This window comes from Urocitellus parryii, chromosome 1 (genome assembly GCF_045843805.1).
Source record: "Urocitellus parryii isolate mUroPar1 chromosome 1, mUroPar1.hap1, whole genome shotgun sequence".
Classification (NCBI taxonomy): domain Eukaryota; kingdom Metazoa; phylum Chordata; class Mammalia; order Rodentia; family Sciuridae; genus Urocitellus; species Urocitellus parryii.
In genome coordinates this window covers 101,504,185-101,520,946 of record NC_135531.1, presented here as the reverse complement: position 1 = coordinate 101,520,946, position 16,762 = coordinate 101,504,185, and the positions used below count along the sequence as shown (strand labels likewise).

At 37.1% G+C, this 16,762-nt stretch overlaps 1 protein-coding gene across 2 annotated transcripts in view; it reads left to right on the top strand.

Annotated features, from left to right (window-relative positions):
- Jakmip2 (janus kinase and microtubule interacting protein 2) overlaps nucleotides 1–16,762 on the top strand; it is a 58,958-nt gene that overhangs the window by 30,237 nt on the left and 11,959 nt on the right. For both annotated transcript variants that reach the window (XM_077796690.1, XM_026384405.2), the window contains 6 exons: nucleotides 1,077–1,175; nucleotides 2,966–3,019; nucleotides 3,897–3,962; nucleotides 8,697–8,765; nucleotides 11,562–11,639; nucleotides 13,728–13,931. In XM_077796690.1, the coding sequence (XP_077652816.1) occupies nucleotides 1,077–1,175; nucleotides 2,966–3,019; nucleotides 3,897–3,962; nucleotides 8,697–8,765; nucleotides 11,562–11,639; nucleotides 13,728–13,931 (570 nt within the window). The remainder of the gene's footprint in view (nucleotides 1–1,076; nucleotides 1,176–2,965; nucleotides 3,020–3,896; nucleotides 3,963–8,696; nucleotides 8,766–11,561; nucleotides 11,640–13,727; nucleotides 13,932–16,762) is intronic.

The following is a 16,762-nucleotide window of genomic DNA, read 5'->3' as shown; positions in this document are numbered from 1 at the left end:
TTAGATAGGGGCTGAAGGAAGCATTTCAAATTCATACTCCCACATGGACCTCAATCTTATCACCAAGGCAACTAAAACTAAGTTCTCCAAGTCCCCCAAGCTGTGAGTGGTAAAACCTTGAGGCAAATCAGAACTGTGTGTTCACATTCTGTGCTTTTCAAACACCTATGCCTTTATACACAAGTCTGATGATTTTAAAATAATTTAAATAATAAATTTTAACCTCATTATTACTTCATTGCTTTTAAAAAATGTCCATCTTTCATTGAATCTTGACTCCGAAATGTCACTTCAAGAATTATATTTCAAAATGTTAGAGAAAATACTTTAGTTAAATTTGAATTGCTAAATAAACATTAGTCTATAAAAACATTTATGCAAAAGTATACTAAGAAGCAAGGAAACATGTTTTAGGAAATACTTGATTAAGTGGGGGAAATTCAGGTATTTGACTTTGGGTTGTTTTTTTTTTTTAAAATACAACGGAAATCAAATCAGATTTTGATTGTATCATGCAAAATTTGGCTTATGGTCAAGTTGAATATGTTAATATGTAAAATTGCAAGGAAAATTACTGTATGATTTTTATATTATTTTACCAGTTATTTCTTCTTGAGGCTATTTCAAATTAGACCTGGATAAAAAGTTAGTTGATATCCTTCAGGAAAGAAGAGTGAGGCATCTTTTACACCTACAGATCTCATTCAAAATGATTGAGTGGACTGAAAAGGCTATTTGCTACCATAAACTTCCTTGCAAGCTACTCTTTGATATCTGAAAGTTCTAAATATTTATACAGTTGAAACAGGAACTTCACTTTCTGCATTTCTCTAATCAAAATATTTGCAAGAATGAATGTCACTATCTATCCATTTTTCTCCCATATCACTTAGTTGACTGGTCAGTTTTTTTCTATTAAATTTAAGCATGAACACCTTGAGTTTAATTTTTTGTGTGGGGAGGGCAATGGACATATTGATACACTGCTGAAATTGCATAAAGAGACAACTGGTTTAGTGTTTAATCAGTTGCTCCCTATTTTAAAAATTCTCACATATTCTTTGCTGTATTTCAAGGAGAGAGAGAGGCGATCCCCTCCTTTTAATCTACAAATCCACCCATTCTCAGATGGTGTGAGCGCTCTACAGATCTACTGTATGAAAGAAGGTGTCAAGGTAGGCACACATGAAATTTTTTGTTTTTAGAAATTAGAAAAACTGAGAATTGGAAAAGGGGAAATTGTTCATGATTGTTTTGTTTTTCAATCACTGAATACAAATCATGTAGGAATTGCAAATAGTCACATCTGTTGGAAAAATCAATAAGAATATAAATGTGTCACACATACATGAACAGTAAGGACACAGGCAGTCATAATTATTTAGAACAGAGCAGTTCTGTTCTAATATCTTATTTATTAAGATAATTAGCCTTAATTAATGAAGGGAAATGTGAAAGTAAGTCAATACTTCACATAGCATATATCAAGACTGAAATGTAGCTCTGTGTGCTTGCTCAGCATGTGTAAGGTTATGGGTTCCATTCCCGGGATTGCAAAATTAAAAATTTTAAAAATGAGAGAGAGAGAGAGAGAGAGAGAAAGAGAGAGAAGCATATTGCAAGTCTGCAGATAAAAATGTATCTGACTTTCTAGGTGCTATGGAATTCATTATTATGGGATTTTGGAATTAGAAGACATCTTTGAGATCATCTAGTTTGCTTGATATATTTAATTTAGAGAGGATTTCCACTTTGGAAGTGCTTCAGTTTTATAACATGTCACTTATTTAATAAAATAAAATCTACCCTTAGTGTTAATGGAATAAGGTGAAATTGAAGTATCTGCATTTCCCAGAAAATGTATTGTCCTTCCGTGTAATGAAATTGCACTGTGAGTTTCTCTTCCCAAGCTGCAGCTGTTATGCGCCCTGCTAGTCCTGGTCTCTCTTTTACCCTCTGCATGGCCGGTCTGCTCCTACTCTGAGCTGCCAAACATGCCTGCTTCAGTTGCCTTCTCTCTTCCTATCACATAGAGATAGATTTTGCCTTTCCTGATGGCAGGGCTCTGCTGTGCTGTTGTTTGAACATGAGTAGGAGGAGGGAGTGGTATAATGAGGTTTAAAAAAAAGTGGGATATAAATTAATCAATAAAATTGTGCATCCTTGGCTTCCATCACTTCAACAACCTCATAGTGTTTAAAATTCTGGCCTTCTTCCTAGGTTACATGAAAATTTGTAAATCAAAGCAAATTTTAATTTAATTTTAATTAAATGAAAACAGGGGTTTTTTTCCCCTCAGATTTTTCCTTGGATAAATCATAATTTAATTCCAATGGATTAGAAATCCTAATTCTAAACAACTTAGTGGATGTAACTTATATCCAAGAGAAATGTTTCAGAGTTTAGCTGCTCCAAACAAATACAAGAACCAGAGTCTTCCATAAGCTATTCCCCAAAGGATGAAATTAATCTAACCATATAAAAAAAAAAAGGAATTGCTTTGTAGTTTTCTACAGTGACAGTCAAAATTAACCAAACCAGGGTTCCTTTAATTAGAACAAAATTGATTCTTTATATTACCTTTTTTGATGCCTGAAACCTATCATAATTGGGAAAAATTGGCAATTATAAGAATAAAAATTAATACCCCAAGTTCTTACTTCATGCTAGACTCTCACACAGCCTCATTCTGTACACCAGCCTATGAGGTAGATATTTATTATCTCTTTATTATCTCTTTTATCTTGCATCTGAGACAGCTGAGAGTGAACTGTTAAGTAGACTTCCCAAGTTCACACGGCTGTTAAGAAGCAAGAGTGGAAACTCAAAACAAGGTATGCCTCATGGAAGACAGCCCACAGACATAATGGCCCTAAAATGACTTCACTGAATTGGTGACTGGCACTGGTAGATTAGGAAGCCACATTCATCTCTTTGACTTCAATGCATCTTCTTGATTTTGCAGGATGTGAACATCCCTGATCTCATAAAGCAGCTTGATATCTTGGGCGATAATGGGGTAAGTAATGAATTGATTAAGTATGATAAAGATATGAATGTGCCTAAACAAGAGATAAGAAATACTTACCAGTATATCATGTACATGAAATAATAGCAAGTGAGACACCGTTTTCACTTACAGATGTAGCTCCCTTGGGAGATTCTACAATTTATTAAGCAACTTTGCCAAAGGGGATGTTAGGATCTGTAGGAGGTAGTAGCAGAAATGGGACCCGGAAGAGTGCTTTTCATGGGCAGGTTTCAGATCTGAATGCTGACCACATCTGCAGTCATTAAAGCTAATTACCATCTGACTGTTGCTCAGAGGCATCCAGTATAAAATTAATCAGTCAGGCATTTGCAAATGCTGCTAAATACTAGGGTTGCTGGCAGCTCCATAAAAACAAAGCAGAAAGCTATAATCCTTTTTCTTTCTAAAAACTCCTTCTAGACAGGGTCGAGGCATATTAATTCAGTGGGCGATCATTCATTGTGATACTAGCTGAATGATGCATGCAAGTTCAAGGAGTCACTGTTTATTCTGAAAAATTATCAAAGGAGAAAACAAAATCTATGGAATCACATCAAAACAGCTATGAAGAGTGTTCTTTATTTTATTTGGTTTCTGTTTTTCTCATAAAATAGCTATTAATGAAGTATCCTTGCAGTAACACAAAATCAAATCAGAATTAGGGAAATGTAAAAAAAGAAAAAGAAATCATACTTGATATGCCTCTTTCAGGTTTTGGATTAACTACTGGGAATTATTACTAAGCAATAGGAATTTGTTAAGCTTTTGTGCATTCATAAAGAGTAGCATCTATGACATCAGTTATTTTCTGTAGTGTAAATATAAATATATTCATCTTATTGCCTTTCTCTTTTATTTTTCACAGAATTTAAGAAATGAAGAACAAGTGGCCATCATTCAGGCCAGTACTGTGCTGTCCCTAGCAGAGAAGGTAGGTAATAAGTCTTAGTAACATATCACATCATCTCTATGTCTGGTTTAACATCTAAAGAATAGGGTAGAATATGGAGGACATTCCCTTTGCACAGGACTTTGCATTAATGAATATGTAATAAATGTGACCCAACTCAGATTGAATGAGAATATAAAATATGTGTGTGTGTGTATAAATGTGTTTTTAAAAGTATATACACTGATTTAGGATAATTTTAACCTTGAAGTCCCTAAAAAGTATATAATTCTTGGGGCTAGGATGGTGGCTCAGTGGTAGAGCACTGGCCTAGCATGTGTAAGGCACTGGGTTCAATTCTCATTACCACATAAAAATAAATAAATAAAGGTATTGTGTCCATCTACAGCTAAAAAATTGATAATATTTTAAAAAACTTCTGGGCTACATTGTTCAACCCATCCTAACTAAGCTGGGAAGCCAGTAAAGAAGGATTTTGTTGAGAGGAGGTAACCTGGAGCACCATTCTTGTCACATTCTTCCTTGGGTGTACACACACATATTGTTCTCCATTGATTCTGTAGCTTGGCGAGGGTTCACTGCAGTCCCATTCAGAAAGCCCTGTGTAGGGACTGTCAGGAGAAAAGCAACACTGGTGTGCTCTTGCCCCCTGGTGTCCAACCATGGTAAGTGGCAAGGCAAGAAGAAGAGGAAAGAAATAAATGGAGAAGCCAGATAACTGATTGTGTTCAGTGCACCTCAGTACAAGTGCATACTTGAGAGTCACACACCTTTGGGTAAAATTAGAGTTGTACTGTATACATTCACTGAGATGCTTTTTAAGTTCTGAGATGCAGAAAAATCTGTTGGAGATTAAGTGAAACCAAGCACATATAGTCAGCTTTCTCCAATCTGAAATGAGGGAATTCTACAGGTCAAAATATGTTACTCCAGGGGCTGGGACTATATAGCTGATTGGTAGAGCACTTGCATAGCACAGGTAAGACACTGGGTTCAATCCTCAGCACATAAAAAAGTAAACAAATAAAGTTATAAAAATTTTTTAAATATGTTACTTCAAATAGTGACACAAAGGGGAAATGGTAGGTGGGAGAAGGGAAGAGCAAGAAAGAAGTTTTTTATCAAATAAAAAGGATACTTAAGAAATATTAAAATGCTCCTTTTTTAATCCTGATGTAGGGAAACCAAGTGTTGTGGGGTGTTTTTGTTTGTTTGTTTGTTTGTTTCTTTGTTTGTTTTTTTAAAAAGACATTTATTTTGGCTAAGCAGATTGGCACATGCCTGTAATCCCAGCAGCTTGGGAGGCTGAGGAAGGAGGAGCACAATTGTGTTCAAAGCCAGCCTCAGCAATTTAGTGAGACCATGTCTCAAAATAAAATATTTAAAAAGGCTGGGAATGTGGCTCAGTGGCTGAGCAAAAAAATAAATAAGTAAATAAATAATTAAAGACATTTCACTGACCACTGGAGAAATTTTAATATGGACCAGGTATAAGATAATGAGAGAAATTAAAGTTAATTATGCAAAATATGAAAATAGCCTTGTGATTTCTTTTCTTTTTTTTTCTTTTGTCTTTTTAAGGCTTTATCTGAAAGAAGTGCATGTTGGAGTGCTTACATATGAAATGATGTGAAAGCTGTGCTTTGCTCTTTTAAAATCGGACAGTTTACTTACTAACCCAATGGCTTCCCTCTCCTTTCCCCAGCAGATTAGTAGCAGCACATTGTCCCTAACCCAAAATCCAGGTCCAGAATCCAAACTTTGACAAGGGGACCCCCTGGGATTTAACTTACTGATTACTTTTCTAGCACCTCTTATTCTCTTGCTCCCTTTCTTCCTCCATCTCTGTCTCTATTCCTAGTTCCTTTACCCCATTCTTCTTACCTAGAAGATGCTCCCATCTTCCTATTTTCTCTATGTCTGGCTAAATTTTTATATGTATATGGGGTGCTAGGAATTGAACCCAGGGTCTGGCACATGCTAGGCAGGCACTCTACCACTGAGATACATCCCCAGCCCATTTTTTAGAATTTGAGATAGGTTCTCACTAAGATGTCCAGGGTGGCCTTGAACTTACCATCCTGCTGCTCCAGCCTGGGATTCCAGGCATGTGCCTTCCTGGCTAAATCCTAATCAGAAGGCTTCCCTAGGCAGGGCTTTGCTCTCAACATGTTCTCAGTGTTTTCACACTGGCCTGTGCTTTGCTCCTGGGATTTTAACCATTGCATTGCACCTTCCCATTTACTTTTTCCTTTTGCTACCCTTCCCCATCTACCTGGCACTGGACTCTAAGCCCTATGAGGTCAAAATGGTCTCCTTTCTCCCTCCTCTTTCCCCTCCAAGCTTTCCAACCAGAACAGCAGGTGAATAGGTGATCAGTAAGTGTTCATTGAAGAAGTAAACACATGAATTTGTGAATGCTCACAGGATACAGTTCCTGTGACCCAAAGGGAGAAAACATAATCATCCCGCCAGTTCTAAGAATTTACTTAGTAATGGTAGAGAGTCTCATGAAGTTGAGTTATGATGGACTGCAATTCTTTAGTGCAAGAAAAACTGCCTTGAAAACTACCAAGAAAATGGGGGTAATTCTATGAAAGGTATAGACTAGAGAGATGAAAAGAAAAATGACCTTGTGTGCTTCATATTTATTTAGATTCAACAATCTAAATCCATCGATGCCCTGTGTGAGTGTGGTGCAAAGTACATTCAATCACAATGAACACTTGCACTGTGTCTCTTTTGAGCATTAACTGTTGACTCTAAGCATTATTATCATCTCAATATTACAAAGAGAATCTGAAGCACAGAGAAGGTAGGTCTTCTTCTGTGTGACTGCACAAAGTCACACAGCTAGAAGTTGATTAGAGTCAGAGTCAAGACTCAAACTCCATAATCTTAATGTTGATCAAACTCCTCATCAGGCATCATATTAAAAGCAGGCAGTAGACCTTGTCTAGCAGATGGGAGCTGAGTTATTAGCACTATGGTGAATTGGTGCATGCCTCTACTTACCTCCTTTGCAAGTCAGGTGTCTGTGGGGTTCAGTTGAACAAACACAGAGTGACGGCTATGAGCTGAGCACTGGGTTAGAAACTGAGGAACCAGATGAATAAGACATAATCTGCCCTAAAGTGCTCATACTCGATGCAACTGCTTTTTGGAGCAGATCTTTGCATTTCACAGATTCAAAGTCACTTCCTACTTTGGGAGACTCACAGATAAGATTTTACTCCCAAGTATTTCTGAATGTCAGCCTTGAGTTTTCTGAAACCATGAATTTGAATAGCATTGTACTATATGGAAGTTCTATCTTTAAAATTAAAATATACTAATAGTGAGTTTACATGAGAGAACGCAGACCAGGTTCTGCAGTAAACACTGTACATATGTTATCTCATTGTTTCTCACATCCAGTCTACAGATGTCTCTATTTTCACTTTATGCATGAGGAAACCAAGACTGAGGGTATTCAGTAACTTGTCCTGGATTGCACAGAATTGTAAGGGGCAGGACTCAACATAAGGATCTATGCTAAAGCTCATAATTAAAGATTCACAGTACTCTCAAAAACCTGATTTAAAAAACAAACTTGCTTCTCTATGACAAATGAGCCATAAGCAAAAAGAAATATTTTAGTAAAACTCAACAGTATAAAATAAACTGTGGCTTTGAAATTTTTTCAAGAAGAAGCCATATGTATGTACAAAGGACGTGGAGAGTATCTTTCCAGCCTATAGGGAAAGAAACACCACCAAAGGGTGGCTGAACATGATGTCTGTCTGTAAACACTAAGGCTCTACTATGCTGAAGTGCTCTGTGTACCACATAATGTACCTGGTGGAGAAGAACACGAGTAAATGCAGCACTTGATGAATAGTGCTTCATGTGGATTTTCTTTCTTTAACCTTCACATTACTATTAACCCACTATATAGATAAGAAACTTGAAACAGAGAGGTCAGGTTAGCTTTTAACACCACACAGACATGAAAAACTAGAAAGCTAGGGTAATCTCCCTGCAGAGTCCACACACTTAACCATTAAGCCCAGTTGCCTTTCTAACACATCAGCTGTTGGTTAACTTGATAGAGACCTATTATAATAAACCATATACGTGGTACGCTCACACTGTATTAGTCATAGTTTAAAATCATTCAGGGTGTTTTTCAATGCTAACGTCAATACCATATAACAGAATTATATGTTCTGAACACTAGGAAGATAAGTCCTTTATATGTGATTTATTAGAAATGCCTCCACTTAAAAATAATTCTTTATCACTTTGCTCTAATCAGTTTTTCCTACTAAAAAATCACTATTACTTATTATCCTTCCTCCAACCTGGATATAGTGTCCTTTCTGCTGGGGATTTCCTTTGCAAATATCCCCCAGGTATCTTTCACTCTTATTTTAGACCTCAGTGCAATTGCCACTTCCAGGAGAGCCTCCCAAGGTGTCCTCCAGTGGGAGCAACAGCCTGGTTGGTCTTGTTCACCATTGTAGCCCTACCACTAAGCATAGTGCCTGATGAGAGACAGATGTCAGTGAAGGCATTTGTTGAATTAAACACGCAGGGAAGACTCTAGCCTTGTATCTGAACCAAAAGAAAAGAAAATGCATTAAGTTTTCACTAGAGTTCTCAGCCTGCTAAGATCTAAAGTGGGGAGACTGAGGAATGAGGAGCCCATTAACAGCCTGCAAGGTGCATGCCAGATCACTCAGTCATATCAGATGTTTTCTTGTTAATCCCTAGTGGATCCAGCAGATTGAAGGAGCAGAGGCCGCCCTACACCAGAAAATGATGGAATTGGAAAGTGACATGGTGAGTGCAAAGACAAAGTACCATGAAAATTAGCAAACATTTATAAGGCAAATGGAAAATGAAAGTTGCCTCTTTGGTTTGATCCAGCACTGATGGAAGTTTGTAATTTCCCTGTTTGCATACAAACTGTGGAATAAAATTTGAGAAGTTTTCAACAATTTCAAGTTATATTCTCCAAAAAGAGCAGTGTACGTATTTTGGTGATATTTACAAAACTAAAGCTGCAGAAAATTGAATAAGGTGTTTTCTTTTTTAGGCTAATTTCTTTGCTGCATAGAATTATCAAGTAAAAATTATAGAAATGGTGACTGAAAGTGTGATGACTTAAATTGCCAAGCCACTTCACATCTGTTTGGATGATTATTATTTAAAAAAAATAGAAATCAACAAGTGTTGGAAAAAATATGGAGAAATCAGATTCCTTATACACTATTGGGAAAGGTGCAGCCCCTCTGGAAAACAGTATGGTGATTACCCCAAAAAATTCAAAACAGAATTATCATACAATCCAGCAATATCACATCTGGACACACATACACACACACACACACACACACACACACGAATTAAAAGTAGGGTCTGGGAGATTTGTGTACTCATAGTCATGGTGACATTATTAACAATAGTCAAAAGGTGGAAGTTATCAAAATGTCCATTGATGTGTGACTGGATAACAAAATATGGCATATTTCTAATATAAGTCAGCCTTAAAAGGGAAGAAAATCTAACATAAGCTACAGTGTAGATGAACTTTGATGACACTGTGTTCAATGAAATCAACTAGTCACAAAAAGACAAGTACTGTATAATCCCACTCATGTGAGTAACCAGAGTAGTCAAACACATAGAAAGAATGAAATTCAAATTATTTTAGGTGCATGTACAAATATGTGACCATGAATCCTACTATTATGTCTAGTCATCATGCACCAATTAAAAAATAAGTAAAAATAACAAAATCACTATTTGATTTGTAAAGAGAGAGAGAGAGAGAGAGAGAGAGAGAGAGAGAGAGAGTTGTTACCAAAGATTGAGAGGAAGAAAAAATAGAAAGGTATTTAATGAGACTAGTTTCAGTTTTGCAAGATGAAAAATGTTTGCACATTAGTTGCATAACAATATGAATATGCTTCTCAACACTGAACTGAACATTTAAAAATGGTTACAATGGTAAATTTTATGTGTAGTACAGTATGATTTTAAAACTTAAATTCCCAAGTGTCAGAATTGGTTATTATTGGGCTGGGGATGTGGCTCAAGCGGTAGCGCGCTCGCCTGGCATGCGTGCGGCCTGGGTTCGATCCTCAGCACCACATACAAACAAAGATGTTGTGTCCGCCGAGAACTGAAAAATAAATAAATAAATAAAATCTCTCTCTCTCTTTCTCTCTCTCTCTCTCACTCAAAATACTCTCTCTTTAAAAAAAAAAGAATTGGTTATTATTAACCTACAGAAATGTATAAAATTTTATGACAGAATTCATAAATATTCTCATTATCATTAAAAAAATATAGTGTATTCCTATCAGAGAATTAAAACAACTTGTATTTTTACAGCATATAAATCATTTACTTATGCTCTATGTAAAGTTACCAAAAGGAATAGACTCTATAGTCAAAACATATAACAAGAAATGTCTATGTTCAAAATTACCCTTGAAAGCTCTTGAAATGCACAGTTACTAATGAAGCAATCAGCCTGTATCAGCTGGCTGTAGGCAGTGGAACCCAAGGGTGATCAAGAAAGTCAACAGCGAAATTGCTTCCTGTTGTCTCAAAGTCCTGCATCACTGAGGCTTCTCCAGGACAGGAAAAGGTCCCTATCCCTTCAATTAAGCACCCAAATAAATAATTGACTTTCACTTGTGACTATGCTGTACACAAAGATGCAGTTTTAAATCCTAATGGCACAATGTCCAGGATATGAGAAGCCCACTGGAACTGGGAGCAAGGGAGGAAGCATCAGTGCCGTCTCCAGCTCACAGCAGGTCTGAGGCAAGGGCAGACACCTGCTCATCAAGGGGCAGCCTAGGCACAACTGCCCCCCCCACCACAATGTTATTTGTGTCTGAGTTTGCTAATTGTACACAGACAAATTTCAGTAAGTTAAATTTGGTTATCATACAAATTTCACAATATTCTTAAGAACATATACTATCACGATATAGAGTTTTCCCTTTGTGTTCATAGGACTTTGGTTCCAGGACCCCCTGCTGAATCAAAATTCATAGATGGACAAGTCGCTTATATAAAATGGCACGATGTTTGCATATAGCTGGCACACATCATCTTATATCCTTGACCTCATGTCTAGATTATCTGTTATATCCTAATACAATGTAAATGCTGCATATTAGTTTTTATACTGTATTTTTATAGGAAATAATAAGAGAAACAGTTTCTACGTGTACAGATGTACAATTTTTCGAGTAATTTCACTCTGCATTTGGTTGAATCTGGATGCAGACCCGACCGTATTTACACAAATGGACTTATTATTTAACACATAGCTTGTCAAAATCTGTGCTTAATCACATTGTCTCCAATAAAAATCTTGGAGCATTCCATGTGGATTTTTCATTATGTCTTTTATACCTCAGTCTATTGATTTTCATATTCCCTGTGTGAGACTGTGAACATTAGACTCTTTCCCTAACAAAAGTCTCTGATTCTACAAATACCAGTGATTTGTTGTTTCATTGGAATTTGTGAAAACATTAATCAGTGTGATTTATATACCACTTTCTATTTAACTAAGCTGACTCTTTTTCTTTATCAATGTGGCCCTTATTATAGGAACAATTCTGCAAAATAAAAGGCTATCTGGAAGAAGAACTAGACTACAGAAAACAAGCTCTCGACCAAGCATATATGGTAAGTACACCAAGCAATGGAGCCATCCAGAGAATTTACAATTGTTTGCTGTGGAGTCAGGGATCCTACTTAATTGATCATGCTGTGTATTTGAGCAGACCACAATGTACAGGCCATATACTTACTGGTATCTGGTTCTAATTTTAGAACAAGAACTTCCTTACTCTTTTCTTTTATAGTGTTCTTAAAATGTTAGATAAGTATACTTTATTTTTTAAAAATTAAATTTAGGCTGTTAAATAACATTGAGACACATTGGATGGCAGTTTAGATGAAAAAGAAATTTTATTTAAGCAACCTAGACATGTGGAAGTCTAATGTAGTGGTAGAGTAATGATGTTTTAATGTTTTTTATGCATATTTTTAATTAATTTATTTCTTATAATTACCTTGTAAGACATGGATATCACTATTGCTACGTTACATATAAGGAAAGTCTTGAGAGTAAAACAAAACTTTCCTAGGCCAGTCAGTGGGTATTGTATAGGTCTGGCTTTAGATGCTGTGGTCTTAGCTATGGTCTGAGCTACCCTAATCCAGGCACAGCAATAAGGCTATGTCAGTAAGTGGACTCTTGCCTTTTCCTCCCCCACAGATATGCTGATAGAGACTCATGTTTGATTTCTTCTCCATCAATTCATATTGCAGGATTGCTAATATTGGACTCCAACTCATATTTCCTTTCTCCTCGTGCCCTGCCCCCATTAATTCATAGTAATAAATCAAAAGAAAAAGAACAAACCAGAGGAATATTTCAAGAAGCTGCTAACAGAGGTTTTTATAATGCTTTCCTGGAAGCAGACTGAGTCACTTTGGGGGAAGAGTGATACACTTAGCCCCTTATTATTACAAAGATGAATTAGTCTTCCCTCTCCAAAATGAATAAGAGACTCTGGCATTGTTTGAAAGGAAAAGAAGAGAATGACAATTGGTTACTACTTAGAGAACAAAGAAGCAAGTGATTTTTCCCCTCCCTTCCTACCCTTCCTATACATACTAAAATTGAGCTGGGTATGTATATGATTCCCAAAAGTATTGAGTCCTCATTTAGAAAACCATATTTAACTTTTCAAAGACAGATATGCTTAGTCAAGGCTAAGAGCTAGGAAAATATCCCCATCCGGACATGCTCAGTTACTCCTGTCAAAAATCAGAGGAGATACAATTATAGATTTTTGGCAACTGTATCTGAAGAGTATAAAAATACAAGTACAAACCCTGAGCTGTAAGAGACAGTAGAATCTTTTTATCTCTCAGAGCAAGGATTCACAGAGAAATGTTAACACTATAGCTACCATAAATCTCAGTGTATTACAAACAGACCAATTCCAAGAATCTAAGCCGTATTTGAATCATATTCCCCAATTTTTGTTTCAAGGAAAAAAAAAAAACATGGAGACCATCGAGCCATCTTCTTCTTCTTTTTTTTTGAAAAAGAAAGAGTGAGAGAGAGAGAGAGAGAAAGAATTTTTTAATATTTATTTTTTAGCTTTCAGTGGACACAACATCTTTGTTTGTATGTGGTGCTGAGGATCGAACCCGGGCCGCACGCATGCCAGGCGAGCGCACTACCGCTTGAGCCACATCCCCAGCCCAAGTACAGAGAATTGTTGTGTGAAAGAAAGGCAGCATTTTGTGGATGAAATATATCTTCAATTTCAAGTATTTTGTTCCAACTTAGATCACTTAATTCTAAAAGAATGGCCACCATGATAGATGCTTTTAAATTTCTGAGGGGCTTTTAAATGAGAGAATAAACCTATTCTTAGCTATACTTGAGAATAGAGGGAGGTATGGCTATTTTAACAAAGGGCTTTCTAAAAATGAAAAGTATATGAAATGGTCAGGATCCCAAGACAGAGAATGAATGAATCTCTGCCACTAGAGCAGTTCACAGGTGGTCTTCCCTCATAGGAGGATTATCCAGAAGGGTAGTTGGGCTGGAGAAACTTTGAAATGTCTTCTATCACCAGGATCCAGGGAGACTCAGGCACCCCTCCATGTGCATATCCACCCACACCTGTACATTCCCACACCACACATAAATGCTCCATTCCAAAGTTAGACCTTTCTAATTCTATTTGCCAGAGAATCCAGGAACTAGAAGCTACTTTGTACAATGCTCTGCAGCAAGAAACTGTTATCAAGTTTGGTGAATTATTAAGTGAAAAACAGCAAGAGGAGCTGAGGACGGCAGTAGAAAAGTTACGGCGGCAAATGCTGAGGAAGAGCAGAGAGTATGACTGTCAGATTCTCCAGGAGAGAATGGAACTCTTACAACAAGCCCACCAGGTGAGGACCGAGTCCCTACATCCGTATAGGCCAGTACTAAGCAAGTGGGACTTAGTATGAAGCACATGGTGTTGAGTATAAACGGAGAAGCTCAGGAGGTTTTTAGACACTAAAATAAATATTATTTTCTACCATCACTCAATACAGGATGGCAGTTTGTAATAATTCTGTCTTCAGAAAATTGGTATTTCAGAAGCACTGCATACTGCTATCGTTTTTAGAATTACTTTGTCATGAAATATCCTTTGAATCTCTTTGAGCAGAACACTGTCTCTCCAGGGCAGAAATACTACTTCTCTTCTATTACTTATCCTAGTCCATAACTGAGCCTAAAAAATAATCTGAATAGTGTGAAAAAGAACAGGGCTTCTCTTTATTCCCAGAACAAACAGCAGCAACAACAAAACCTGAAGTTACTCTATTAACTGCCATTTGCTGTATGTCAGGAACTATAAACTAAAGGATTTACTTAAACCATTTTATTTAATCTTCACAATAGCCCACAAGGTAAGTATTTTTATTATCCCAATTTGGAGACAAAAATCACACAGATAGCAATTTTCCCAAGATCAAACAGAGAGTAAGTAACAGAGCTAGGATTACAACCTAAGTCTGCCTGATCCCAAGACTGGTGTGTGTAACCATTGTTCAGTACTGCACTATGTAGTTTAAATCATCTGTGGCTCATATTCATCTAAACCAGCAAGACTTAAAATAGGACCTGGTGTGGTGGTACACACCTGTAATCCCAACAGTGTGGGAGGCAGAGGCTGGAGGATCATAAGTACAAGGCCAGCCTTGGAAATTTAGCAAGATCCTACCTCAAACTAAAAAAAAAAAAAAAAAAAAAAAAAAAAAAATCAAAAAGGACTGAGGATGTAACTTAGTGGTAAAGTGCCTCTGGGTTCAATCCCCAAACCAATCAATCAATCAATCAATACTCAAAATAGGCATCCTGGACTAATTTCCAACTAAAATTCTTAACTCTAATTCTTACATGTTTTATCTTGACATATGAGGGATAAGGCCCTGGCCAAAAAAGCAGATTCAATAAGAATTCCAGAATTGAAAATGCCAGGCAGTAGTATTCAGTATTGTAACAAGAAACTGGTCTAAAAGCCAGATAGCATATATAGGAACTGAAATCATGTGGCTATCAGTGATGGAGGTAAGTGAAAAAAGAATTGAGATTATAATATGGCACCAGTAAGAACAGTTGGTGGGAACTTGGAATTGGCAGTCTTCAGAAGCAGCCAGGATCTTTGCAGGCCCTTAGAAGCTATTTACCCAAGTTAGCAAGGAAGCCTGAATTACTTTGTCCCAGAGACAAACACATGTGTGGTTTTATTGACTCACTGTCAGAGCCCATCACAAAGGCCTGGATTTTGACCCATGCAAATTCTAAAGCCTTTAATAATGCCACTCTGTGGCACCCTTTGCGTTACTCCATGCATTCATTTTTTTTCTATCAAGGGATAAAAGTGTCCTCTGCACAAATTTCTTAGGCAAAAATGACATTTAATTGATTTTAGCAAATTGAGAGTTATGTTTTAGAACCACAGAAATGTTTATTTTTGAATGAACTACTCGATATCTAAATTTATGATTAAAAAAAACTGTTTTCCCATTTGAGTTTCTCCTCAACCAGTTAGCTGAGGTACTTCACTCCTGAAAGAACAGCATTTATTTAATTGACCCAGCCTGAGCTAATAGGCACATTATATTTCTTAGCTTCAGAGAGTTCCATTGACATTTTCCATCTCACAAACAATTGTTCATTAGGACATGCCTTTTCCAGTTATTTCTGATTTTTATTTCCTTTTAAACAGTAGCTTATTTCTGGGAGTTACTTCAGAAAATATTGGTCAGGATTTGTCATATATAATTATGTAATACAGTCTAAATGTGGAGCATATCACTAACCATTTGTTAGACATATCTGCTTAAATGTTTCAGAGTAAATTCAAATATGCATCCCTGTACTTATAACCTTCCCTCTTTTCTCTCCATAAGCCTCTGCTGGTCAGCAGAATGACTTTATCTCAAATCACCTGTGCTGGAAACATTCTGTCCTTTGCCCCCAACAATTAAAGAACCCCTGCATCCAGATGGCGTTCCCCACCAAATGTTTTTGAGGCTGGTCCATTTTGTTCACACCTATTATTATAGGCATTACTGCTGCAGCTTTCAGATGTTCCAAATGTTTCCTGAAGTAACCCAGTTCTATCATCTCTGCATTGATTCAAACATTTAAATGTATTTCCTAGTGCCAGATACTGTGCATGATAGAGAATTCACCGTAGATCCTGCCTTTACAAAATTTAGGAGACAGTCATGACATTACTTGATAAGTGGCATTTTTAAAAGCACCTGCAGGTACCATGGGGACCTTGTTATGGGAAGGCTTCCTGCTGTCTTCTTTTCAGTCTACTGTGCATAACACCACAGGTTCTTTTTTGGCTCAGGGATTGAACCCAGGGGCACTTAACCACTGAGCCACCTTCCCAGCCCTTTTTTATTTTTTCATTTTGAGACAGGGTCTTACTAAGTTTCTTAGGCCTTTGCCGAGTAGCTGAGGCTGACTTTGAACTTGTAATTCTCCTCCCTGACTCCCCGACTCCACCCCATGCTGTGCCACTGGGATTACAGGCATGCACCACCATAGCCAGCTCCACCACAGGTTCTTGTTACCTTTCTTCATGGTACCTCCTTGCCCTAAAGTCCCCATGGTATCCATTTTCCATTGATCAAGTCTTGTGCAGATCTCTTCAGGGCCTTTATCAACCAGCTGCCCCTCTCTCCAAAACCTGACTTAAGACTATTTCCAGGGC